The 25,913-nt window shown below is 43.4% G+C and overlaps 1 protein-coding gene across 1 annotated transcript in view; it reads right to left on the reverse strand.

Annotated features, from left to right (window-relative positions):
• The window catches only part of hdac7a (histone deacetylase 7a), a 50,321-nt gene that overhangs the window by 14,562 nt on the left and 9,846 nt on the right, over window positions 1-25,913 (reverse strand). Inside the window, exons 3-16 of the mRNA XM_079226185.1 lie at window positions 9,835-10,025; window positions 9,609-9,699; window positions 8,765-8,885; window positions 8,468-8,568; window positions 7,725-7,847; window positions 7,420-7,529; window positions 5,973-6,074; window positions 4,211-4,373; window positions 3,605-3,810; window positions 3,171-3,374; window positions 2,274-2,499; window positions 979-1,112; window positions 693-813; window positions 29-78 (exon numbers count right to left, since the gene is read on the reverse strand). Of these exons, the coding sequence (XP_079082311.1) occupies window positions 29-78; window positions 693-813; window positions 979-1,112; window positions 2,274-2,499; window positions 3,171-3,374; window positions 3,605-3,810; window positions 4,211-4,373; window positions 5,973-6,074; window positions 7,420-7,529; window positions 7,725-7,847; window positions 8,468-8,568; window positions 8,765-8,885; window positions 9,609-9,699; window positions 9,835-9,981 (1,899 nt within the window). The 5' untranslated portion in view covers window positions 9,982-10,025. The remainder of the gene's footprint in view (window positions 1-28; window positions 79-692; window positions 814-978; window positions 1,113-2,273; window positions 2,500-3,170; window positions 3,375-3,604; window positions 3,811-4,210; window positions 4,374-5,972; window positions 6,075-7,419; window positions 7,530-7,724; window positions 7,848-8,467; window positions 8,569-8,764; window positions 8,886-9,608; window positions 9,700-9,834; window positions 10,026-25,913) is intronic.

The raw sequence follows: 25,913 nt of genomic DNA on the forward strand, positions 1-25,913 counted from the left end.
GTTGTTGTTGTTGTGTGTTTTCTCTTACCCCTACACCGCCACATGGTAACATCACAAACATCCTTTGAGAAAGGATTCCTTGGGAAAAAGAAACATACAAATGAATGTTAGTTTTTTTTCTTTAAAAACAGAATTCAATTACTTTTCAGTTTATTATTATTTCTCTTTATGCAAGATGACAAATGGGAAGACAAGCCCTGAACTGACCGCTTTTTGATCAAAGTTTCGGCAATGAGGCTCTTTGCACAGATCGGGGGTTGATTTTGCAAACATATTAATATGACCTTATTTAAATATGTGTCAAATTGCACGGGAGCACCAAGGCGGTCTTAGTGGTGTACTTCACATTTGTGTCTCATTCGTTCAGTTCAGCGGCTGCAAAGGCCGCGCAATCCACTTGTAAATTCGACCCCGAGCGCACTAGCGATAATATATCCAGTTTGTCATTTTTTTAACTGAATCAATACAGTACAGGACAAAAGTATGAACATAACTTTTTGTCAGAACTGTAAAGACGTCTTTATAATGTCGCTTTAGCTCTGTTATTGAGAGGAACTGGACATCTGGAACATCTGTTTGGTATTGATGTTCCTGATCATATTTACTGAGCAGAGTAATGTTTTTCATGTTCACTGTTAAATCAATTAAAAGTGTCTTTGAAGCAACATAATTTGCCTCAAATTTGAGCATACCGGCCAGCTTGCGGTTATCCAGCTTGAGTCTGTTGAGCGGGTTGGTGCCGTAGAGCAACACATGGCGCTCGGTGTGGACCGACTGCAGCTCCTCCATGGTGGCTTTGCGACCGCGGATAGTCTGTACGAACAGGACAACGTGCAACACGAGACGAATAGTAATGTTAAAAAACAGAGACAGCTGTGTTGCGCTCCAACAGAATCTCAACCTCTCTGTGCTCAGACGGACACGTAGGATGTAAATGCTGATGGTCAGATCAGGATGAGTGTCCCGTGCCGTACGTACCTCACACTGTCCCCTCAGGCCTCTCTCCTGTAGTCTGGACCAGATGCTCTGTATCCTCCCAGCATGCTCTGGGTGACTGCTGTTGTCTCCACATGTGCACTGGTGCCTCAGCATCTGAGAGTCATACACCAGGCCTGCACGGACACACGCAAACAAACAAAAAAACAGATTGGATATCAACATTTTGCCCACACAAATATAAAGTATATTCACACTAGGAGTGCTGTTGACGCTGACCCTTGATCACTTTCCTAAACATTTACTCCAGTTGTCTCAGGTGACTGTTTTTTCTCTCTCTCTCTCCATATAATTACACTTAAGCATATTTTGGGCATACAAAGCGGCACTTCTTTTTTTCGTCTGGTTTCATTGCCACGTCTATATTTTTCAGCAACCATGAAAGAGACAGTTCACCCCAAAAAATTAAAACGTTCCTCTTACCTGTCTTATTTATCAAGCCAGATTGTTTTGGTGTGTGTCACCATTGAACTGTGCTTGAGAGAAAATAGTTCCTGCTTTGAACACCACGAGCAGAGTGCCAAATAGTCCCACTGAATTGGAGAGAACTCATCTCTACGGACGATGTCTCCAAAGCTCAACTGACCCCGAAAAAAAAATAGCACTACAGGCACAGGAAGGAGAAAAAATATGTTTTGTTGTGCATTGTGGGGTGAACTGTCCCTATAAGTCTATCAGTGCTGCTTCTTTAACTTTTCTAGATGAGGTTGCACAGGCCAGACAGTGCTTACACTCATAAGGGTTTAAACGCCCTACATTATGTTTTGGAGTTCTGAGTCTTTAACAGCAGTAGTGTTTTAAATGATCCATTCGCTGAGACAAAGAAGGCCTCGCCGCCAGCTGCCAAGTCATTTGTTCCTTTAAAACACTTTTAAAACCGCACTGTTTGACACTTAAATTACATTACATTGAAAGTAAAGCTTTTAAAATGATGTGTTAATTTAATCTGTGGGGGACAGCCATTGATTTTTGATTTTCCTTCACTTGTCAGCGTGACATTTACCTCTGCTGGTAGTGCACGGTGCTAAATACAGGGAATTATATGAAATATCATTTTGGTCCCATTATTATTAGCGACATGACTGGAAATTCGGAATAGAGGTGGGCAACGACATGCAACAAAGTTTCCCCAGCTGTCTTCATCCAGGGATGTTTTGTTTACTCAGTACGGTCAGCGATTTAACCCCTAAGCCTCGGGGGCGGCCTGAATTTGAAATATCATTCAGAAAATGATCATACATACCAATTCTAACACTGTACGAACAAATCAGACTCACCAGTGGTGAAGCGGGGTTTGCTGCTGCCGTCCTGCGTGGCCAGGCTCAGGGGTTTCTCAGGCAGAGTGAGAGAGGTGGAGGCCGGGGAGGACTGTGCACGTGACAGGGGCCGATGGACTCCCAGCCCACTGCCAACCCCGCCGCCGCCCCGCAGCATGGGTACCGCCAGGGTCTCCATCTGCCGGTGCAGCTGCTGCAGCTGCTTCTGCTGCTCCCACAGCAACGACTACAGGAAGAGCGAGGGGGAAAGAGATGAAACATAGACATAATTCTAACTATATATTCAAAAACAAAACAGACTTCAGGGAAAAGAGCAGAGCAGGAGCTGCACGGGGGTTTTCCATGCTAAACCATGGAAAACAACATGAATATCGGCGCTCGTTGGGTTCCATTGCTGCACATGTGGTATGCAGCTGTACATCGCTCTGAAACCCTCCAAGTGATTTGTGTTCAAGGCTGATATTAAGTGCTGAAAGCCACAGAACTTCCTCCAGTGTAACGTCAATAAAATCTGAGTTGGTTTTATTTGGCTCCCCCAATCTGCGCTGCACCATCAAGAGCAGTCTGGGTCTGTCAATTTCCACTTGCTTTGAATCTGGAAGTCATTTTTCAAAACCTGACTCGTAAACTCCTGATTATGCGGTTTGACTAGAGACTGACACACTTTCTGAGTAATACCTCAACCGACCATATCGTGCTAAAATAACCGCCTTCATTCAGTCAAAACCTCAAAACCCTGCAATGGCAACTAGCCTAACATGTAAGTGTTAGGACGCCCCCTACAGGCCTATTGGACAAAGAACAGCTGTGTGGTTCAATTCCATCTACCTGTGTGTGTGTGTGTGTGTGTGTGTGTGTGTGTGTGTGTGTGTGTGTGTATCTCATGTGTTTCCCAACCTGGTTGAGTATGAGTGCATGTTGCAGGTTAAGTTGCTCTTCCTGGCTCTTGGATGCCGTCGGCTCCGCCTCCCTCAGTGACTCCGCCCTCACTCTGCTCTGGTAGGTTGGCTCTGTGGGCGACGTCCCGCCGCCGTCCTCTGAGTCCATGTCCTCAGAGGGGATCTGGTGCAGCCTGGGCTTCTCGCTGGACTTAGCCATCAGCTGCACGGGCACATACAAGTTGGAAAAATTGAAGTTGACAAAAATGCACTTATCTATTCACATGACAGCCGGACAGCACATTGAGAAATGCAGATGTAGGCTACTGTTGTTTTCAATCACTCAAACTAAGTAAATGACCGAGAAAAGTGACCATTAACACAACAAACAGATCTCCCTCTGGGACAAAACAGACTGTCCATGTATTACTGGGTGCCGTCACTTCTCCACACCTTGCCCAGGTGAGTTTGCTGTTTGAGCCTCTCCAGTAGTTGCGTGTTGTGCTGCTGCTGGAGGAGGTGTGTGTGAAGGGTCCGCGGGCTCTGGGGGAGCGGCTCCGAGCGTGTTCTGCTCAGGGGCTTGTGAGGATGAGCTCCTCCAGGGGCGAGGTGGTCTAACTGTGGGGCAAACTGCAGCTGGACGGTGTCCCGGCCTTGAACTGGTCAGAGACACAAAGGAGCAGACATTAATAATGAGTTTCTGTGAGCAGAGACAAAAGTAACATGTGTGCCCACACACACACGTAAACACACAATAGCTGCAAACCGGACCCTCATACACTGAAAACGTGTAACTTGCTTATATGTCAAAGAAAAGTGTTATTCTAAATGTGACCACTGGGTGGTGCTCTAACATCTCAGACAGGAAAATTAAAACACTTAGGTGAAAGTTCATGAAGGTGTATGTGTCCTTCTGTGGTTATTTGGTCACATCTTGGGTCAAAGACTGATACGCCGATGATCAGTTTATATAAGTTTTGGCCCCACATGTGTGCACATGTGCTGGGTTTAATATGCACATACATGCTCACGGTATATGTGTCAGTGTGCATGTCTCACCAGTGAGTAGCGGAGTGTGCATCAGTCCAGAAGGTTCCAGGATGATGACAGGCAGATGAGGGTTCAGCTGCCCAGCCTGGTCCTCTCTGAAGAAGACCTGCGAGCCTCCGGCTGTAAGCACTGGTACGCGGCCGACTCTCAGAGAGGACAGCTCTCCTTCAGCCTGCACACAGACAGTTATTCAGCATTTACAGCAACAGATAACATTCTATCTGACGCATTATCACAGCTGGATTTACAGGCCGACATAAGGTGATAATTTCCGATGGTACGAAACGATTTGTCCAGACGACATGATTGGAAAAACTTGAGCTGCTTTAAATTTAAACATACAGCATTGCAAAAACCCACAAACATCAATGTAATAGTGAAGCATCATTTAAAGAGCATCATGTTTCATGTATTTGATGTTCTTCCTGTTTAAAACAGGATTTCCTTCATTCATTTCACTGAGGTATTCAAACCATGGGGCTGTTATGTTATGTGAGCTTTGTAAATTACCTTTGTACAGACTGTGCTGCATAGTCACTGCATCTTAAAACACATCTCCTTTACAGTGTTGCTGGTACACTGACTGGACAGCCACATAAAAGGTGGTGAGCCTACATGTACCAGGATGCATTGTCACGTCAAATAACAGCGCAGGACGCAGGAAGAAAACACTATTTTGCAGCTGAATTTATTGCCCCAATCGACTACATTTACCATCAACTCTGGTTGGACATCCTCATGAAAAGGTGTCAAATGTTCCCTTAGAGCAGTGGTGTCCAAACTGTTTCCACTGAGGGCCACAAACAGAAAAATATACGAAAGTCGGGGCCACTCACTAGAGGTGAGGTATATCGCAAAATGAACTAAATGAGGTCTATATATATATATATATATATATATATATATATATATATATATATATATATATATATATATATATATATATATATTCTGTTTTTAATATATTATATATATATAAATTATATTTATTATTCAATCATTACACTGCATCTCCATCAGTTCTAGTTCAGACTCTCTTCCACTTCTTCTGCATCCGTCAGGAAGGGGGTCGAGAACAGCTTGATTTCTTTCTCAATGGCAGAAAGATCTTGGAAGCGCTGACTGAATTCTGCCATGAGATATTTCCTCATTTTAGTAGAAAGCTTGACCTCTGGAAAAGCTGCTTTGATTTCAGACAGCGTGGGGAAGTGTGCAGCATTGACGTTGCGTGTTGTGTCTCAAAGAGACGGAGCTTCACACAGAACGCTACCTGCTCTTTGCCTCGCAGGCTCCTGCTCAGTGTGTTGAGACGATGAGTAAGATCTAGACGAGAAATGCCAACCAGAGAGGGTCATTTAGCTCATGAAGAGGTCGGTCCTCTTTCAAAAAGTGGTACATTTCTGACCTCACGGAATAAATCCGCTGCAACCTCAGAGTGAGAGAGGAGGTCCGTATTCAGCTTCAACATCAGACACTTTTTCCGGGCACATTACTCCTCCGACTTCAGTGAGGCTTTGTGTTATGAAGTCTGAGAGGTTTCCGTGTCGCGCTGTGAGCTGAGCGACCTCGTAGCAGTAGCTGCTCGTGTGGCATTTTCTCTTGTTTGGTTCGGACGGCAAAAAAAAATTAGGATTGTTGAGCTAGCAGGCTAGCTGCCATTTAGTGTAGTTTGGACACCCCTGCCTTAGAGTCGATTTAACCTGGGACTGAGTCTATACAATGCGTGGTCTTACGAATAGAAAGATAACCATTGATAATAGAAAGTGTTTACCCTGGCATTGGCTGGTAGTCCCAGTGTGATGGTGGGCTGAGTGGAGGGACTCTGGATGGTGAAGTTAGCTATGGTGCCATCTCTTAGCAGCAGCCTCTGGGCCTGGAAATGCCAAACACAATTAACAATGCATTTATATATTCAAATCTGAATTGCATTCAGATACAATTCATGATTCTAGTTAAGAGAAATCCCACTAAACCATTGAAGGCCAGTGCTAGTTGTGCTAGTTATGCATCCCATAACGATATTTCCTGAACAAATGTCAGTGCTGATGTAAATCACAACCAGTGTAGTCTAATCAAGGTAGCGTGCTGCCTTGACACCGCAGAATGATGAGTCAGACATCCACAGCAGGTGTGACTGGGGTTGAATGTATGTGATTAAATGAATGTGATTAAATGAATTATGCAGAAACAAACTCAGTGCTCCCACACTCGAGTCGTTCCCTTAAACATGTCATTACTCAGCGTCTCGGCACAGCTCATGTACATGAAACAACATGGTTTTTTTCTCTTTTTTTATCAAAGTGTGTGTATACTTGTTTTTCAAATGCTATTTTTTCCCATCTCTAAAATATAAGTGCCAGTCTGAAAGAAAAAAGGGAAGTAGTGGCTTTAGTGGCTTCAGTGTTTTATATTTCCCATTAATGTATCCAACTTCTATCCGGATTTATTAAAGACCAAACCAGTTTTCTATCGAAAAGGTACCGAAATGTCTCAAAACATCTATACAGATGGACTCATTTGGTGTTAAAACATGTTTATTTATTATATTTCAGTTAATCTTGAGCTGATGTTTTAGCTACTTTACTTCATCAATATTCTGAAAGAACCCATCGACATAGTGTGTGAGTGTGTGTGTGTGTGTGTGTGTGTGAGAGTGAGAGTGAGAGTGAGTGATGAACGGTGTCCAGTGACGTTCACAGATTCAGGCTAATCTCAACAACCTGGTGAGGAGAAGATCGACACAATGCATGTTTATTAAATGTGCGTCTGTGTCTGTCTGTAGGTGTGGGCACATCAGGGTGTGTGTGTGTGTGTGTGTGTGTGTGTGTGTGTGTGTGTGCAGACGGTTTTCTCAGAAGCGCCTGTCTGGGATTCGCATGCGGACAGAACAGGAAACATAACTGCAGAGAGCAAAGGTGAGAGTTGGGGAGTCCTCATCACAGATGTGCTGGGTGGAATATGTTCTTTACCACAAGGTGGAAGTATGCTAGATGTACAATAATATGCAGTGCTTTGTAAACATGTCAAATGTATCAGATGTGTCAGTGAGGCGGTCTTTTTACTTATTAAATCCTCTATTGACAGCAAAAATGTGCCATAATACACTGAGGGTATCTTATATTTAACATATGGTGTGTGTGTGTGTGTGTGTGTGTGTGTGTGTGTGTGTGTGTGTGTGTGTGTGTGTGTGTGTGTGTGTGTGTGTGTGTGTTGCTAACCTCATGCGAGAGGCCGCCTGCAGATGGCAGCAGCCCATTCTCATTGGGCAGACTGTCATTGGGAGAACTGCAGCCAGAGACTGGAGTGCTGCTGCTGCTGGGGGACGAGTCTGGAGAGAGAGCAGTGTGTGAGTTTAGATGTTGTTTAGACCTCGACCATGTTCACATTACAGTCGACCATATCAGTGAATGGCTTCCTAAATCAAATCACAGTAAGAAAGAATGAACGCCTTCACCTGATCACATATTAAACAACAATAATGCGTTTCCACTCGCTCCTTTGTTGTGTGTGTGAGTCTATTTACCCAGTGTGTCAGGTACTCGGTGCCTGACAGTGGCCGGGGCGCTCTCTTTGCGGGTGAGCGGGCTCTTGCGGGTGTTGAGGTGTTTCTTCAGCTTGTGTTTCACCTTCAGATTGGGCTCAGACGCTAACAATTCAGGGCGACATTTGGGAGTGTTACTTTATGCAATTATATGTAAATGGTTCACTACGTACTGCTGCTGACTGTAGTACGACAACAAGGATTCAACTTATTTCCATTTTTCACAGTAGGAAGCTGAACTGAACTCAGTCATCATTATTACGTTGTAGACCTGTGCTTTTCCACATCTGACACATCTAAATGTCTTCTGTGAAAAAGGACTATGAATGGACATGTGTTACACCAAAAGAAACTGTATATAATATTACAGTTAGCGAGTATGACTGATGTATGACTGGCAAACTAACCATACTCATGGACAGAACACCTAGGCTGTGCTAATGAAAGGGGAATATAGCAGTTATTTTCGTGTTATTTGTTTTTAAATGCTACAATAACCTGAAGTAGAGAGTACTAAATCCACAAACAGACAAACAACTGCTCCCCCCTGACAGGTGAAAAAAGTTGGTGGTCAACGAGACTTGACATTTGAATGAAAAATAAATCAACATGAGTCTTTCTGGTTTTTTCACTTTATAACTGTCACTCCACCTTTAATCGCTAATTCCACAATTTGCATCCTGAATGTTTTAATGATGCCTCTGGTTAAAGGTCAGATGTTTTACCTGCTCTGCGCAGCGGCGTCCCTTCTGAGCGGTCAGGAGAGGACTGTGACTGAGACGGGACCAGAGTCTGGGAGGACGCACCGGGGTCCGGGCCCAGCTTTCTGGGAAAACACAATGCGCCCAAACAAGACATACAGCCATTAGGGGGAAATAATCACACCACATTATAGTTGAAGTTTATTTGAAATCCAGATTTTTGGAGTTGACATGGAATCAAAGTATTATTTAAAGAATTATTAGACACGGATGTGATCGTGATGCATATTTAGTGTTTTGATATTGTGTATCCTGTCTCACCTGTATGCTACAGGAGCTGCAATCAGACTGTTGGAGTTAGTTCTCTCCAGCGCTGCCTGTTTCTGCTTCTTGAGAATGACCTCCTGGAGTTTCTGTTTCACCGCGGAACTGGCCACCGCACCTGTCAATCAAAAGCATGTCATTACTCAGTGTCTCAGCACAGCTCATGTACATGAAACAACATCACTTTAAAAAATAAATAAAGTGTGTGTACTTGTTTTTTTTAAATTTCCCCACCTCTAAAATATAAGTGCCAGGCTAAAAGGAAAAAGGGAAGCATTTCCTTTAGTTGTTTTAGTGTTTTATATTTTCCCATGAATGTATCCAACTTCTATCCGGATTTCTTAAAGACCAAACCAGTTTTCTATCGAAAAGGTACCAACAGGTCTCAAAACGTCTCTACAGATGGACTCATTTGGTTTGGTCATTTGAGATTACTGTGCATGGCTGAGAGTGTGTGATGCAGGGGAAGGTCACAGGTTTCTTTCAGAGCATGTTCGCTGATATTTCTGTGTGTGTGCACACGGAGGTGACAGGAGGTGCTCGGAGTGATCAAGTCAATATTGACCTAGTGACTTTATGCGCCCAGACCTACCGCTATAATTAACTCCACTGTTGTAGCTTTACTTGTCAGGTTATATTTAGCCCTCGCCTCAACGCAAACGGCTTTGGAAGTGGAGTAACACTGTTCAATAAAACATGAATATGATCTCTTCCAGGGACTTTCCACTTTGGCCGCAATTAGCAAACCGGGCAAAAATTACAACTTCAAATGTTGATGGAAATTTGGAGTAACATGTGGGAGTGTGTGTGTGTGTGTGTGTGTGTGTGTGAATTAACTCACTCTGTTGACTCTTGTCTTTGTGCTTTAGCTGCTGCAACTCCTGTTGTTTCTCCTGTTGCTCCTGCTCTCGCCTCCTCTGCTCCATATTAAACTGCCCCCCCAACCCAACAAACACATTCATATTATAGCAACAAATATGCAGGATTAACTTATGAGAAAATATAATGTACAATATTGTTTCAAGAAGTTCAAATTGTACTGGATCTCTATGTTTTACATCCTTTACCCGGATATGCTGGTGCAGTTGCTGTTGGGAGAAGGAGGTGCGGGGCTGAGGGGAGAACGGGGTGAGGAGTAAAGGCGGGTGTAGCGGGGTGAGAAGCGCCGTGTCCGAACCAGGGCGCATCCCCCGCTCTCCCACCCTGAGGTCCATGGGAAACAAGGCCGCGTACGACACCTGCACTGCCACCGAGGAGTCTGGGAAAAGAGAGGGGAGAGGAAGGGGGCGTCAGTTTGCTTCGTACCCATTAAGAGCAGTAGATTCACACAACACTCTGTCGGAAACTCTACCCCGAAGAACAGTAAGTGCACCTAAGCAGAGGCTAAATTAACCAGTGTTTTTGAGGAAAAACTGATTACATATAAGCAGGCTAGACAAACAAAGTAACAAAGTAAAAATATCCTTGTGTTTACTGTGAAAACTAGGCTAAAATCGTCGGTTTAAATCACAATAACTCTAAACTGTAGCTTGAGAGTCCGTTGAGGTGAATACACATTTAGCTTTAGTTTCCTTTAGTGAGAAACCACTACTGTAACCTAGAAAATGCATGACATTCAGCAAGGAAAATGATATGAAACGAATACCAGCATGCATGAAACTGGTGCTGTGTTTCAGTTCGCATGCTCCTATAATTGCACTAAATATGTTGGTTCACACTGACAAGTGTGGCAACATGATTACCCGGATGTTGCACTCTTAAAACTAGCAAAAAAAGGTTGAGCTTGGACACTTCATCACGGTTACGTAGCAGAAGGGGAGCTTCCAACACCATATTATACAAAAAGAACAATCCAAAATATATTGTTTGCCGAAAGGAAGTCATCAGTATTGTTTAGGATTTTATTTCATTATTTACTGAATTGTATTTCTACAGTTAAAACACGACAGTGGGCTTTCAATCCACAGTTTATGATACATGACTATCTACACGTGTACTCATCAGTCAAATCTCAGCACCTGAACCTTTCAACAAAGATAAAACAATAATGATGTTAGCATTCAGGGCATATCCCATGAGTCTTAGCCATTGGTACACACTCTAAGCCTCATGGGAGCTGTAGTTGGGAAAGGCTACCACATTATCATTTTTGGGGCTTTCAGACAGAATAATGAGGAGGTATTTCTTCAAGTTACTTTGCTTATCTGACATTTAACCGCAGAAATGTATGTGTTAAGAAATTCAAAATGATTTTGACTTCATTCATTAATTCATAAATTTCCCCTTTCTATGAAGGCCTACATGGTACAAAATGTACGATGTGTGCATTATATTACATTACATTTCATTTAGCTGACGCTTTTATCCAAAGTGACTTATATTTTTGCTCTATACACCGTAGACACAGCAACGGGGCGCAATTAGGGGTTAAGTGTCTTGCTCAAGGACACATTGACATGGACTAGCAGAGCCGGGGCTCGAACCACCAATCCTCTGATCGAAAGACGGGCATGCAAACCACTGACGACAGTCACCATTATATCAAGACCTCACCACACCTGACCTGAAAGTATTCTACTAAACTACCAAAGTGCATTTAGTGGTCTAGTTTTGTTAACTAACTGAGAAAACTGGGTAAAAAGATGAGTTTTGCTCTTTTTTGCTCTCATGCAAGCAGGTGCACCGACCGAGCAGCATACCGAGCCCCAAACCGCTGCAGTGGAAATTATTACAAAACGACGATAAAAGTGACCGACATCAACCATCACACTGTGACAACATTTTCTGTCTTTGAAAATAAACTAATTTTCTCCATCTGTGTGTCAGTCTCTTACACACACACACACACACACACACACACACACACACACACACACACACACACACACACACACACACACACACACACACACACACACATTTCCCTGCTCTTTGCATGCTGTTGGGGTTATTTGCATTGCATGGCTGAGTCAATGGGAAAGATTGCCTCATCCGGTGCTAAAAACAGGATCCAGGAAGGGAACAGCTTGGGAAAGGGCTCGGGGTGGTTTCTGTCTGTGAGAGACACACACACACACACACACACACACACACACACACACACACACACACACACACACACACACACACACACACACACACACACTCTCACAAAGTTTGCACACACGCACTCGCACACACACACGCAAGCATACAGATGCACTTGCAAACGCACAAAAAATGCACACTGACTCACACACTGACACAGAAACGCAGCTGTTCACCGATACACACGTGTCCCACCACGCTATAATACAAACACACGTTCGGATGATACTTTAGCAAGCAACACATGTCACCTAAAATATTATATTATGCATTTACTCATAACATTAAATTACATTTCATTTAGCTGACGCTTTTATCCAAAGCGACTTACATTTTTGCTCTATACACCGTAGACACAGCAACGGGGAGCAATTGGGGGTTAGGTGTCTTGCTCAAGGACACAACGACATGGCCTAGCAGAGCCGGGGCCGGGGCGCGAACCACCAACCCTCTGATTGAAGGACAGGCATGCTAACCACTTAGCGACTGCGGCGAACTGGTTAGCATGTCATAAGCGTAAATAAATGGAAATAAGCGTAAATAAACCCACACACATACTGTAACGATGTATAAACACATCCACATACTACACACTCGTACACAGCTGCACACACAAGACAGGCTTGAGCAAACATCTATTGCACAAACCTGCCTTGACACTTCCACCTTAAACTTTAAAAACACACGCACACACACACACAGAGCCTTGAAATAACTTGGTGTGACATCATCTCCGTGCTGCTGCGCCTGGTGCTCAGATGTCGGGCTGCAGTGTGTGAAGTAAATGTCACTCACAGAGGGGCTCGGCCCGTTGCCAAGAGCAGCACTGGAAATGGGTGAAAGGCAATAGAATAAAACAGAAAAGACGGATGTGTTTTTGCCGTCGTTTCTACAAGAGGATACACACGCACGCATGCAAAGTGAGCTCATGATGTGAGTCTCATTAGCATCGTTGTTTGGGTTAATCTTACATAGCACTGTGTGTGTGTGTGTGTGTGTGTGTGTGTGTGTGTAGTGTCAGAACTCCTCCATATTAGGATGTACGAATACAGAGGCACAGTCTAAATGCCGACCATTGCAGGAATGACAGAAATCTCTTGGCAAACGCACACAAACCGAAACACACACACACACACAACCTGTTGTGCACACATATTCTCTGCAATGACAGCAAGGAATAACAAAGCAATTATTCTGAGGAAAAGGAGAGGAGAACATGCTTATACAAGGAAACAAAGGCCGACACACACACACACACACACACACACACACACACACACACACACGTGTGTCTCTCCTATTCCTTCCCATGGGTTATAAATAGAAAAACATACCCTGCTCCAACATTTACCTACACAGGGCCTTTTGTTTTCGACAGAGAAAAACACACACACACACACACACACACACACACACACGCACGCCACCTCCAGTTTCCAGTTGTTGGTTTAACAAAAAGTAAATAGATGTAAATGAATGTGCTGGGAAAAGAACCAGTCATTGAGAATGGGAGGATGCAGAATGGTTTGCTTGTTATGATTCTATACAGTCTTTGCTGTCTTTGCTGAGAGCAAAGACAGCTTAACCTCTTCGTCACTGTGATATTGTAGCCACTATCACTCCTTAGCACTCTAAAGTTAAGAAATCCCCAGACTAACAAAATGTTGAATAACCTGCTTGTGTTGAAATGACATAGGCATGGAACTCATTCGGCAATGGAAATCTCTTAATAAGTCCCATATTTGGCTCCATATGTTGAGTTTAAAACTTACTGGATCGTAGTGTAAAGTGGCTTTCATTGACTCTCTGGCTGTGTACGACCATTTTATTAGAGACTTTTCCCCTTATTTGCTCACAGCTCATACCTTTAAATAGTGTGTAAAAGCATACAAACAGAGGTAAAGTGTTGACTCAACACCAGAAAAGACAAAGCATGATGGAAAGCTTCCAGACAGCGATGACATAATCGCTCCTTCTACGATTACAGACGTGTGAAGCCCTTCATCCATCATCGGTGCGCAGCACTAATGATCGCGCGTCGGCCCACAACACTCTTTATCATCAGGTACCTGGAACGCTACATGCTTCAGCTTCTTCAAAAAGGCCCATCTATAAAAACACCAGGAAGTACATAATGGCTTCGCCGAGCACATGAAACTGGGTCCTCCAGTTGAGGAACAATCTCTCCGACCACTTTAACATAGCTGATAATAACACGGCCAGGTCACAGTGAAACCCTGATCCAGGTCACAGTGAAACCCTGAGTACAGCTTCACGATGGGCATCACTAAGCCTGGACCTGTACTTGCATTTATTAAAGTTCATAGTCAAGAAAGGTTTCTCACAGATGTGTGCTTCCAAAAAGGTACATGACCCGACTGATCACTTTTGTCAGCTCAGGGAAGGATGGAGGCAATTCTCTCAGAAATGGTCCAGTCATGTCTGGTTTTCCTTGTGCCTCTGAATTTAGCTTTTAGATCTCTGTTGCACTGCAAGTCAATAAGATCCATTTGCAACAGACTCGGGACTGAGAAATGACTTCATACTACAGATCAAGCTTCATGGGGTGTGTGCACATGAAACATTAATATTACAACAGTTTTTGTTTTCAAACAAAAATATTTACTATATATTTGAGTCAAAATATGTTCTATAAAAAAACAAACTATTTACAATGTTTACACAATGTGCATGTTTCAGTTTCGTTTTTTCAAGAACAGTTTTCAGAACAACATATGTACTATGTATGTGTATGTATGTGTGTACTGTGTACTCTTAACCAGCGCATGGTCGTGTGTCTAGCGCAGAGTAAAACTGAACAGCTGAGCGGAGCAGAGCTGCCGTCTCTCTGTGGACAGTGTTGATTTTTTAGAACACTAAAAGGTCTTTTTTTCTCAGGTGGTAGTGTGTTGTCTGTCTGAATAAAAAACAGTGTATCTTTGCAGCGTATGTGGGTGGGTGGGTCCTTAGGGATTTCCTGAGTGTTCATTGGGTAGTTTCACACAAAATGTCGACTGACACCTGAATCAACAAATCAGGTGAAAGGTGGAGCTCGACACAGACGCCTCAGGCTGTGAGCTCCTATGAGAGGCACGTATGATCACACAGAGAAGTTGGGCGGAACCTCCGGACTTTGGCGCATCCAGCAGCATCTGAATCTTTTTTCTACTCCGTTTTTTCACGGAGCTATTAATAGAAACGTGCAGTAAACGTTATCTTACGGGCCGCGCGCGCGGACCTCAGAAAAACGCGTCGGCCGCACTAACACTAAACTTTGATGTCAAGTAGGAGGCCACAAAATATCGGCTAGCGGGCCGCAATTGGCCCGCGGGCCGCGAGTTTGAGACCCCTGCATTAGAGCATCCGAAACGAGCTGCACGTTAAAAAGCTGCGATACGTGTGTTTTGGTCGAGGTGGGTAGGCACGCTGCAGGAATTGTGGGAAATTCAGTCTCTGCGTGGAAAAAAATGCCACCCTTTACAACTGTCGTCCCAGGTGTCAATAAAGACGGCCAGCTGTCTCAGTGCTGTTTGTTTTAGTCTTGCACTAAAACTGCCAACTATATACACTCACCTAAAGGCTTATTAGGAACACCTGTTCAATTTCTCATTAATGCAATTATCTAATCAACCAATCACATGGCAGTTGCTTCAATGCATTTAGGGGTGTGGTCCTGGTCAAGACAATCTCCTGAACTCCAAACTGAATGTGAATGGGAAAGAAAGATGATTTAAGCAATTTTGAGCGTGGCATGGTTATTGGTGCCAGACGGGCCAGTCTGAGTATTTCACAATCTGCTCAGTTACTGGGATTTTCACGCACAACCATTTCTAGGGTTTACAAAGAATGGTGTATAAAAAGAAAAACATCCAGTATGTGTCAGTCCTGTGGGCGAAAATGCCTTGTTGATGCTAGAGGTCAGAGGAGAATGGGCCGACTGATTCAAGCTGATAGAAGAGCAACTTTGACTGAAATAACCACTCGTTACAACCGAGGTATGCAGCAAAGCATTTGTGAAGCCACAACACGCACAACCTTGAGGCGGATGGGCTACAACAGCAGAAGACCCCACCGGGTACCACTCATCTCCACTACAAATAGGAACAAGAGGCTACAATTTGCAAGAGCTCACCAAAATTGGACAGTTGAAGACTGGAAATATGTTGCCTGGTCTGATGTGTCTCGATTTCTGTTGAGACATTCAGATGGTAGAGTCAGAATTTGGCGTAAACAGAATGAGAACATGGATCCATCATGCCTTGTTACCACTGTGCAGGCTGGTGGTGGTGGTGGAGGTGTAATGGTGTGGGGGATGTTTCCTTGGCACACTTTAGGCCCCTTAGTGCCAATTGGGCATGATTTAAATGCCACGGCCTACCTGAGCATTGTTTCTGACCATGTCCATCCCTTTATGGCCACCATGTACCCATCCTCTGACGGCTACTTCCAGCAGGATATTGCATCATGTCAGAAAGCTCCAATCATTTCTAATTGGTTTCTTGAACATGACAATGAGTTCACTGTACTAAAATGGCCCCCACAGTCACCAGATCTCAACCCAATAGAGCATCTTTGGCATGTGGTGGAACGGGAGCTTCGTGCCCTGGATGTGCATCCCACAAATCTCCATCAACTGCAAGATGCTATCCTGTCAATATGGGCCAACATTTCTAAAGAATGCTTTCAGCACCTTGTTGAATCAATGCCACGTAGAATTAAGGCAAAAGGGGGTCAAACACAGTATTAGTATGGTCTTCCTAATAATCCTTTAGGTGAGTGTATATGTTGGTATTCATAGATGACTTTTAAGTTATTCTCCTTGTATCTTCTTAGCTTTTGCATTATCCCAAACCCATTTGTTACTATTTATGGCTGTCAATAAAAAAAGAGCAGATCAATGTCTTCGCATTCTGTATCTACTTCCTCTTTATACAGTTGTCATTGTTATTGGCGGAGTCCGCCAAATTGCATACCCAGGCGAGGCATTGAAAAGATAAGTGCACAGGCCGAAAACAGCATTGCTGATGGTCTTCTTTGCTAAAACAAAGCCAACGGTTTTAACAGAGACTGTACACAAGCTGTTCTTCTTCAGACTCTATTTCTGACTCGAGCTGACCAAGGTGTGTAATTTTGGACTGAACTCTTGAGACTTGCGTTATCAAAACACAAATTGTTGTTTCCCGGCAGGAACCGCAAGTGTTGCCAAAATCATCCAGAACTGAAGTCCAGCTCCTCTGGAAACAATGCACTGTGAAGCTCGGTTTACTTTGGGTAGGAGTGTCAGCGTGTTATTATGGAAATCACCAACGACACCGCCCGTCTGGCCGTGGACACCGTTGGGATTGTGCTGATTTATGTGAGTGATTAGGTAGATACCTCTCCACCTGACATTTGGTAATCCCTTCCTACAGATTCAATTTGATTTGATTGTCTTTGAATAGCCTAAATTTGCCCCAGAGGGCTTAACAATCTGTACAACATGAAAAAGGAAGAAACCTCGGGGAGATTAAGTGAAGAAGGATCCCTCTCCCAGGTTGGGCAGAAGTACAAAAGAATGAACAACATAATTAATTCCTCCCTTTTCTGTTCTTTAAATTCCAACTTGTGTCCCGTTTAGACTCGGGACTCGTCTTACAGGTTGGACAAGGATGTACAAGCTCTCCCTCTCCCTCCTTAAAAACTGAAACATTTGAAGAAAGAAGAACACAAAAAGGGACGGACCGGACTAAAAAGAAGGAGAACGAAGTCAGAAGACGAGACGGACGAGTTGGTCGACAATCTTTAACAATCCGCAGATAAGTCTCGTCACTCACGATGGACACTCTGTACAAAGTCAACACCCAGCTGAGCAGACGCCACCACGTCCAAATATAGCCGCCTCCTGTTTTGACTTGTGGCGCGTGCACCAGTCCGACCAAAGCCCACTCCACCTTTTAGAGGCGACAGCTACCTTCAGTAGATAAATATGTCATTACCTCGGGGGTATCTGTGAGGAGGTTAGTACCAATTGAAGACTCAAGGCCCTTTAAAAAAAAAATGAAAAAGGGGGTTGGGTGAGTCACAAGCAGATTTACTGGATGTCTGTGAAAAAGGAAAATTGAAAGAAGAGCAGACGAAATGAGAAAATGAAAGAGGGGTAAAGGACGGAGTCTGAGACGGGTGGGGGGCTGTCACTGCTGAGTCCACCTCTATCCCCTCCGCCCCTTCTCCTCATGCTCGGAGTGGCATGCAGCTGTGTTTTTATAATGTCTTTGTGTGTGTGTGCGCACGTGTGTGTTGAAAAGGTTATTTGCATAGAATGAGCCGCAGCAGCAACCTGATACGTCTCCTTCTTTGTGCAGAAAAAACATGCAATTGTTTTCCTATTAGTGTCATTTAAAAAACTAACCAGCTGCACATACTCGGAACACCTCGACTAGTGTACTCATTCTACTAATCGGTGCATGCGTGTGAGAATTTGCTCGAAAGAATTACTGGTCCAAGTCTTTCCAGCTCTTTGCCAAAGTAAACAGTGCTCATTTCATCTTAAGCAAACAAACACAGAGTCAAAGCAGAAGGTTCAAGTCTGGCTTTTCTGAAGCAAGTGAAGACGCATGATAATGAGCTAAATAATTATAATAATAATGAAACAATTAAAAAATAACACTACAGCAGGATTCATTGGGCTGGATTTTGAAGTGGATTTTGAAGACTAACTTTTTGCAAGTAAGACATGTTTCAGTCTTCTGATCAAATATGTGTCTGGCATAACAAAGCATTGATTTGATGTTTGTGCTCGACCTGCAGCATGCCACTCTGATTGAGTCACTTCAAATTCTCACAAGTTATTTCATGAGATGAGATTGCGTGAGATCTCTTTCAACAAACAAACCTTGTTCTATTGGAAAGCCCCGCCCAGTGCAAGGCTATTATTACTAATGCTATTAGCGATGCAACTTGCTGATTAATCTGTTCATTATCGGTATTACTTCACAGAGCCCAAGGTAAAGTCAATACGATTGCTTGTTTTGTGTGACCAAGATCAAGTCCGAGACCCAAAGATATTCAACTTGTAATATACTGTAATATTACACTGTAATAAACTAAAAAAAAAGAGAAGCAAATTCTCCCATTGAAGAAGCTGAAACCAACAAATGTTTGAAATGTTTCGATAAATCGCTCACACGATCAGTCAATCGTCCACATTGTTGATGATTCAAGTTCCGCTGATTGTCTAATCTATTTAAAAGGACAACTTCTTTCAGCAACAAGTGACACCTTTCTGGCAGAGCACCAGATCAGATCAGATCAGCATCACAGTCCAAGTAAATATTTTAATATTCCATAATAACCTTTCATCATCTGAGAGAAAACTGTCTACCGCGTGGTACCACCTGGGAATGAGAACGGGCTGCCCGCCCTGCTCATCTGCTGGGGGTTACACCTCCACGGGGGGTCCGAACCCGGCGCCCGGAAACATCCGGAACACAGCAATATTATGAGAAAATAGAAAATACAGTCAGAGGGCAGAGTCTCTGCAGACACGGACACCGCCACACACTTCTAGTGGGTCACAAGTGATGATTGAGAGGAATTCTTTTTGTATCAGTCTATACTTTTTTTTTTTTTTTTTTAAATGTGTTCCTCTTTAGCTGGTACCAAATTGTACAGTTGTATATCGTCCGGCTCTCACTATTCCTCACTTCCTGATTTAGAAAAATCAAAACCTGAACTTTATGCTGAAAGTGCATTTTTAACCTTCCTGCCGTTTGCTCAAAACACTGCCTCAATGTATAGGTGCTCGGGGATGTGTGGAGGAAACAGAGACAACAGATGAATCACTGCACGGTCCTCCTGAAACCAGACAAGCCACGGCTAAGAAACCTGTCGAAGAGAGAGATGCAACACTTTGATGTATACAGCGGCTTTCTCAAAGGAAACCAACATGTCGGACACTAAACAAAACCCAGAATAGCAGCGATACGAAACTACATACAGCTCCCGTGCAACAACAAAACAGTCCAGCGTCCTGCAACCAACCCCACAGCGGACGTTCCCATTCATATGAAAAGGTGCTTTTCAATTCATCGCTCAATGTGTGTGAGAGAAAGGTTGATAGCATGAGAGCTGTAAGCATGGACCTGTACGTGTGTATGTGTCAGACGGAAATGACTGTGTGTGTGTGTGTGTGTGTGTGTGAGACAGTAACAGAGGAAGGTTGATGTATAAAGCAGTCCAGTTCTCTTTGAGTTTCTATAAACATCTAAGGCTGCTGTGAGTCCAGCAAGCACACGCACACACACACACACACACACACACACACACTAAGAAGTCTCAAAGACAATCTCTTTTTACCCCTCGTCGCCCTCGACCTCCCGCTTTGGGTTAGTCATCATCACAGATTGTCACACTTACCCACACGCACCGCAGCAGGCTTCCCAGTGCGCAGTGCGACCCCCAAGGAGTTTGGCACAACAGGTTTCACCTCCCGGTCGGCAGATACAGACGCCCAGAGGAGCAACCGACTGCACACGCAGGCACACGGCAGTAAAAACGAGTGAATAAAGTCAGAAGGCACATGCCCGTGTTTCTGTCTTGTAAATATCCGGCTGTGTGAAAACCCCAGTAGCACTTCTGCCTCAGCCAGCTCACAGCAGGATCTATAATTAGACAGAGAGCTCCACTCCCCTCCAGTCATCTTTTACTGTCGGCCACATCCTCTTTTCTTTAACTCCTTCTTTTTCTTCTCCTCCCTCCCTCTCTCTCTCTATTTGTTGACGCTGTCCGACACACAAACTGTTGATTTCATCATTTCATTCACACATGTGGAAGCACCTTGTCTGGGAGGGGGCCTGCAGACTCCAGACAGAAAATGACTTGAAAAGAGTTTCTTTTGAACTCGTTTTAAAATGCTGCCTGGAATCAAATTAAAGACTAAATGGAAACAAAATGCAGCAACAAGCAGACTAAGTGCAGACTGAGGAAACAGTTAGCGAGAAATGAACGATGTGATGAAACATGAGACCTCTGACAGCACTGCTGGAGGCATTTTAAGACTTTACACTTTCTAGGACCTAGTTTCACAACAACTTCGCTCACACTACCATGTTTTCAACTGGCACACTTTGGCCGGTGTCAGCTCTTTCTCGTTGCAGGTCTTTACAATCCATCCCATAAACTTAAGGGATTGCAACCATGGTAACAGGGGTGGTCGGGCCGGCAGGAAGTCGAGTCTATAAAAACACAACAATGGGAGAACCAGGGTGGCTTCCTGTTTAAGAGCTGAGTTTAGACTCCCATTTCCTCCCCTCTCCTCCCCCTGCTGTCGTCATGACGCTGCTGCCGCAGTGCCCTTGAGCCCCTACGGCGGTGAAGTTCCCTGCTTGACTGCATGCTCAGACGGTAAAAAAACGCAAATAACCGTGGCTTCTCTGACAGACACATACACGCCGCCTCCCAAATCAATGTTCCCGTTCCTCTCAATGCATGGCTTTAGTGAAAAGCTGAGGGTGTTGACGTCCATTAACTACTCAGATTAATGACTAACAGCGGCTCTGAAGCCAACCCACCAATGTACTGAACACAAACACAAACACACCCATTACAGGAACATGGAAAATCTACTAAGTAAACTATTGACAATACAGTTAAGTTGTTTTGTCTCTTTGGGCTTGTGCGACTGGATGGGCTAAATCTGGTGTAACTTAATAAAGTTAGAACAGTACAAGTAGCTTTGCAATACTTAGAGAGACTTTGTGTTTGTGAATAAAACAACTTGCAACATAGAAAAGCCAAGAACACTGCCGTTGAACCTGACATGTAATTATGCATTTATACTAAAGGAATAACACATCATTTAGGGAAATGCGACCGTTCGCTTTCTTGCCGAGAGTTATGTAAGATAATTGATACCACTCTCATGTCTCTACACTAAATATGAAGCTATATAGCCAAGAGATGGCTAGCTTAGCCTAGCATAAAGACTGTAAGCAGGGGGACTGCTAGTCTGCTTCTGTAAAAAAAAAGAAGAAAAACTTGCCTGCAACACCTCTAGACCTCACTAATTGACAATACATGTATTTCCCTTTGCTATCAGTCTTAATGCTAAGCTAAGTTAAGCTAAGCACCTCATGGCTGTAGCTTCTTATTTAACAGTAGAAAGAAAATAAATGTATTTGTTACCATCAAACTATACTTTTTTTTTTTTAAATATCCATACATAATAATGTGTGTGTAGACCAGAGGGCAACCTCTGGTTCTACTGAGTGAAGCCGATGCAGAATTGTCTTACAATTTGTATTATCTTTACTGACCAACTAAATAGGTCTGATTGTATGGAAGTCTATGGGAAAATGACTTGATTTATTCACTCAGTAAACATGAGTGTATGGTCTCAATTTAACCCCAAAAAGTTTCAAGTCTTCTTTAATACAGCATGATGTTCATTTAGCACATTATGGTGCCATTTAGAGTGAAATAGAACATAAGCTTTAGGGCGGGCTTACTGTGACAGGTTGCTGCCACTACCAGAGACGTATACCGCCTCTCGAAGTCACTCCTCCGCATTCCAACTTCTGTTCATTGGTTGTGGGAAAAAAACAAGATGGCGACGGTCGTAATTCCAAGATGGCGACGGCAAAATTGCTTAACTCACGGCTTCAAAACGGAATTCCACAAACCAATGGGTGACGTCACAATGACTACGCCCACTTCCTATATACAGTCTATGGTGTAGACACACAGAACATTGTGTCTATGATCGGCTACAATAACTGCCCAATAGCATATAGAGGAGAAAGAATTCCCGGCATGGGTCATTTCAGTTGACTCTTACCGTTTTGCAATGCTACATAATGCTGACTTCAGTTTTGTGGAAGTGCAGTGGTTTGGTGTTTCTGCACCAAAGTGTCACCTTTCTCCCAGGATTTACTGTTTTATGATGTTTGAGTTTGTCTCGGAGGCGCTGTTTGTTTTCTTTGTCTAACACCCACTTTCTTCCATTTGTTGCAAACAATGATCTGTTATTCAGGATTGGTAATAGCAGCATTTTCCCAAGAGAGACCAACAGGTCATCTTTCGTTTAGAGCCTTCATTTAAATCGTTGATATTGATATATGCTGATTCACTGTTGTTTATAACGATCAGTGTTTAGTGTAGTGTAGTGGAGCATTTATCAGTATGGAAGTGATTATTACTCTAATAGAGTAAAAGGTGCAGGAGGTGAGGTTGTATTCACACACAGTTGCTAAATGACTCTTGCGCAACACAGGATCTCTATGAATAGTCTTGTACTGACAGTTAGGATCACATGGTCTTTACTGTGGGAGTGCGCTCTTCTTTTTCCCATCAGACCTCAAGAACAGAACAAACCAAACTGTGTCTGTGCAACACTGAACGTCAAAGAATGGCACTTCTTAAATCAGATAGTGATTAATTTATTGCGTAATGTAAGAAGTTTAAGTCATTTTGTACAAAAAAAAACAACTGCAACGTATCCTCATAGAACGCTTAGTATCTTCCCAAAGGTTGTATTGCTTTGTCCATCAAGACGAGTTATCAGTGCACAGGCCCCCGCAGTGCAGAACCTGTTGAGGCAATACAGTGGGTATTTTACTACTAAAACTGCCCCTAAGAAATATAATTTTGCCCCTGATATCACTAGGAGAGGGGAAAAAAATGCGCCCATAATTTCCCTCTAATAATTATGATTATTTAATGAACTTGTCAAAAACATCGCAGCCTATATGGCCCGGTCCAGTTGCAACTGTTTTTGATTTCCTTGACTAATGTTGCACCTACTTACATATCTTTACACTCTTTGTATACTACGTTACCGGATTTTCTCAGCAGCCGCCCTGCACGTCCTGGCTCACTAATAAGTGGGGCAAATAAAGTAGAAATAAAGTATAACAGTTGTAGGCCTCAGGTTTTTGGTTATTTCCTTTGTATTAACAACCAGCCCCTTTTTCTTCCAGTTAAAATATAAAAGCTATTTCAAACGGATTACATGAACATAGTCAAAGTGAAGTATCTAAAATTGGTTGAAGAGAAAAGAAAAAGAAAACACTATTGAGCCTCGCTCCCCCTCTTTTCTTTCTTCCTCGTCTCACTCACTCATTCCTTCTCCAACTCATCTCTCTTCTGCTCCCCACCCCCTTCATGCTGAGGAATCCACAGCTGTCACTCCCATTCAAAACCTCTTCTCTTCCCATAGCAGCTGGCCAGACTGTGGTTTGAGTGTGTGTGTGTGCGTGTGCGTGTGCGTGTGTGTGTGCGTGTGTGTATATAGTCCTGCCTGCCAGCCTACAACTGTCGCCAAACAATATCTATATTTACGGTGTTGCTCTGGTGGTTCGTACTTGAGTGTTCAAGTGTAAATGGTAGTGTGTGTGTGTGTGGCTGTCGACAAGTTTAAGAACTACCCTCTGCTGTGTGTGTGTCACCTAGGATAGCAAAATGAGGACGACCATCTTTAGTGAGGACATTTAGCTGCTGCTCACATCTACAGAGGGTTAAGTGAGGACACCAGAGGTACCTAAATCACCCACGTCTCTGGCAGATCTCTGGCTCCAGGCCTTCATGTGATCCGTCTTTATCTTATCGCTACAGGAGAAAAATCCACGCTCACTCCCCAAACTCATCCATCATCATGTTCACTATATTCATGATGTGCTATGCCACATCAGCACCGCTATACTGTTTCTTCAGGGGTTCTGCCTTTGAAAAACAAGACTTTGCAGCCATGCTAGTGGCTCTGAGAAGATGTCTATTGACACAGTGGTGCCGATGTGCAGCTGGTGTATTGCTTAAATTGTTCTGCAATGCATTCTGGTCTACGAAGGCCACGATGAGTGCAGAAGCTGGTATCTTTTCATCACCTAAGATGTATTTTACCTGGTTTATATGTCAGATTCTGGAGAGGCAACTTTCTGAAATGTTCTGAAGTACAACAAATGTATTTTCTATTCAGATGTGAGATGAAAAATGAGACATTCATGAGGTATTGTTAGATTCAAGTCAAGCTTTGGTTTAAAGTAAAAACATAAACATCTGGGAAAGAATTGGAAACTGTCTTCTCCCACAAATGACCTCATAGGTCCTTGATACAAGCACCTTAAAAGTTTACAAGGTTACAAGTTACAAGGTTTTTTTATTTGTCAGGGTTTCACAACACAATTTAGATTGTAGTCCCATTTTGCTACAAAACCATATTATCTCTGGAGGGTGGAGGATGAGTTAAGAAGTCTCACAGCCAGAGGAAAGAAGCTGTTTTAAATCCTGGTATTACTGCCGATATACTGCTGTATCTCTTTCCAGACGGCAACAGGGTGAACAGGTTGTGGCTCGGGCCTCTTTGTTCTGAGCAGGCTCTTCTCCTCCCCAATATCATTGATGCTAAGTAGATGGGTACCAATGAGGTTTTTGGAAGATTTTAATCACATGCTGTGGAGCCCTCCTATCCTGGGTCGTGCAGACCCCACACTAGTTTGTAATGTTTGCATTCAGGATGCCTTCTATTGCTGCTCTGTAAAAGTTAACAAGAACATGGCAATGGAATGTTGCCTTCTTAAGTTTCCTGTTTATGAGCTTTCTTCACCATGATGGAGATGTGTGAGGACTGTGGCAGGTTGTTTGTGATCCTGATTCCCAGGAACTTAAAGCTGTTAACTTGCTCCACATCAGCTCTCTTGATGCTACCAGAAGTAACACCAGAGGATAAATCGAAGTACAACCAACCTGTATAGGACATTTTTAAGCGACCAAAGGTGAATTAACTGTCATGAACTTTCACACACTGTGAAAGGGTTAAAGTTCTCAGAAGAAAACAAGGACAACTCCCAGACTGTGCAACGCTGTGATAGCATCCTGTCAATCACAAAGTAGGCACGCACTAAACAAGCAACCAGGAGTCGTCCCCTGATGGCTATTTGAAAGCGTGTGTGACAGTCCAAGTTGACTAATTGTTACTTAACCATTTTTACTTATCATAACATAGGTTTAATAACCTATGCTACTGAAGTTATATCACATTTAAAATGCCTATTTTAACCGAAACTTTGACCTAAGGTCGTATTACACT

Source organism: Taurulus bubalis (assembly GCF_910589615.1).
Source record: "Taurulus bubalis genome assembly, chromosome: 11".
Lineage (NCBI taxonomy): Eukaryota > Metazoa > Chordata > Actinopteri > Perciformes > Cottidae > Taurulus > Taurulus bubalis.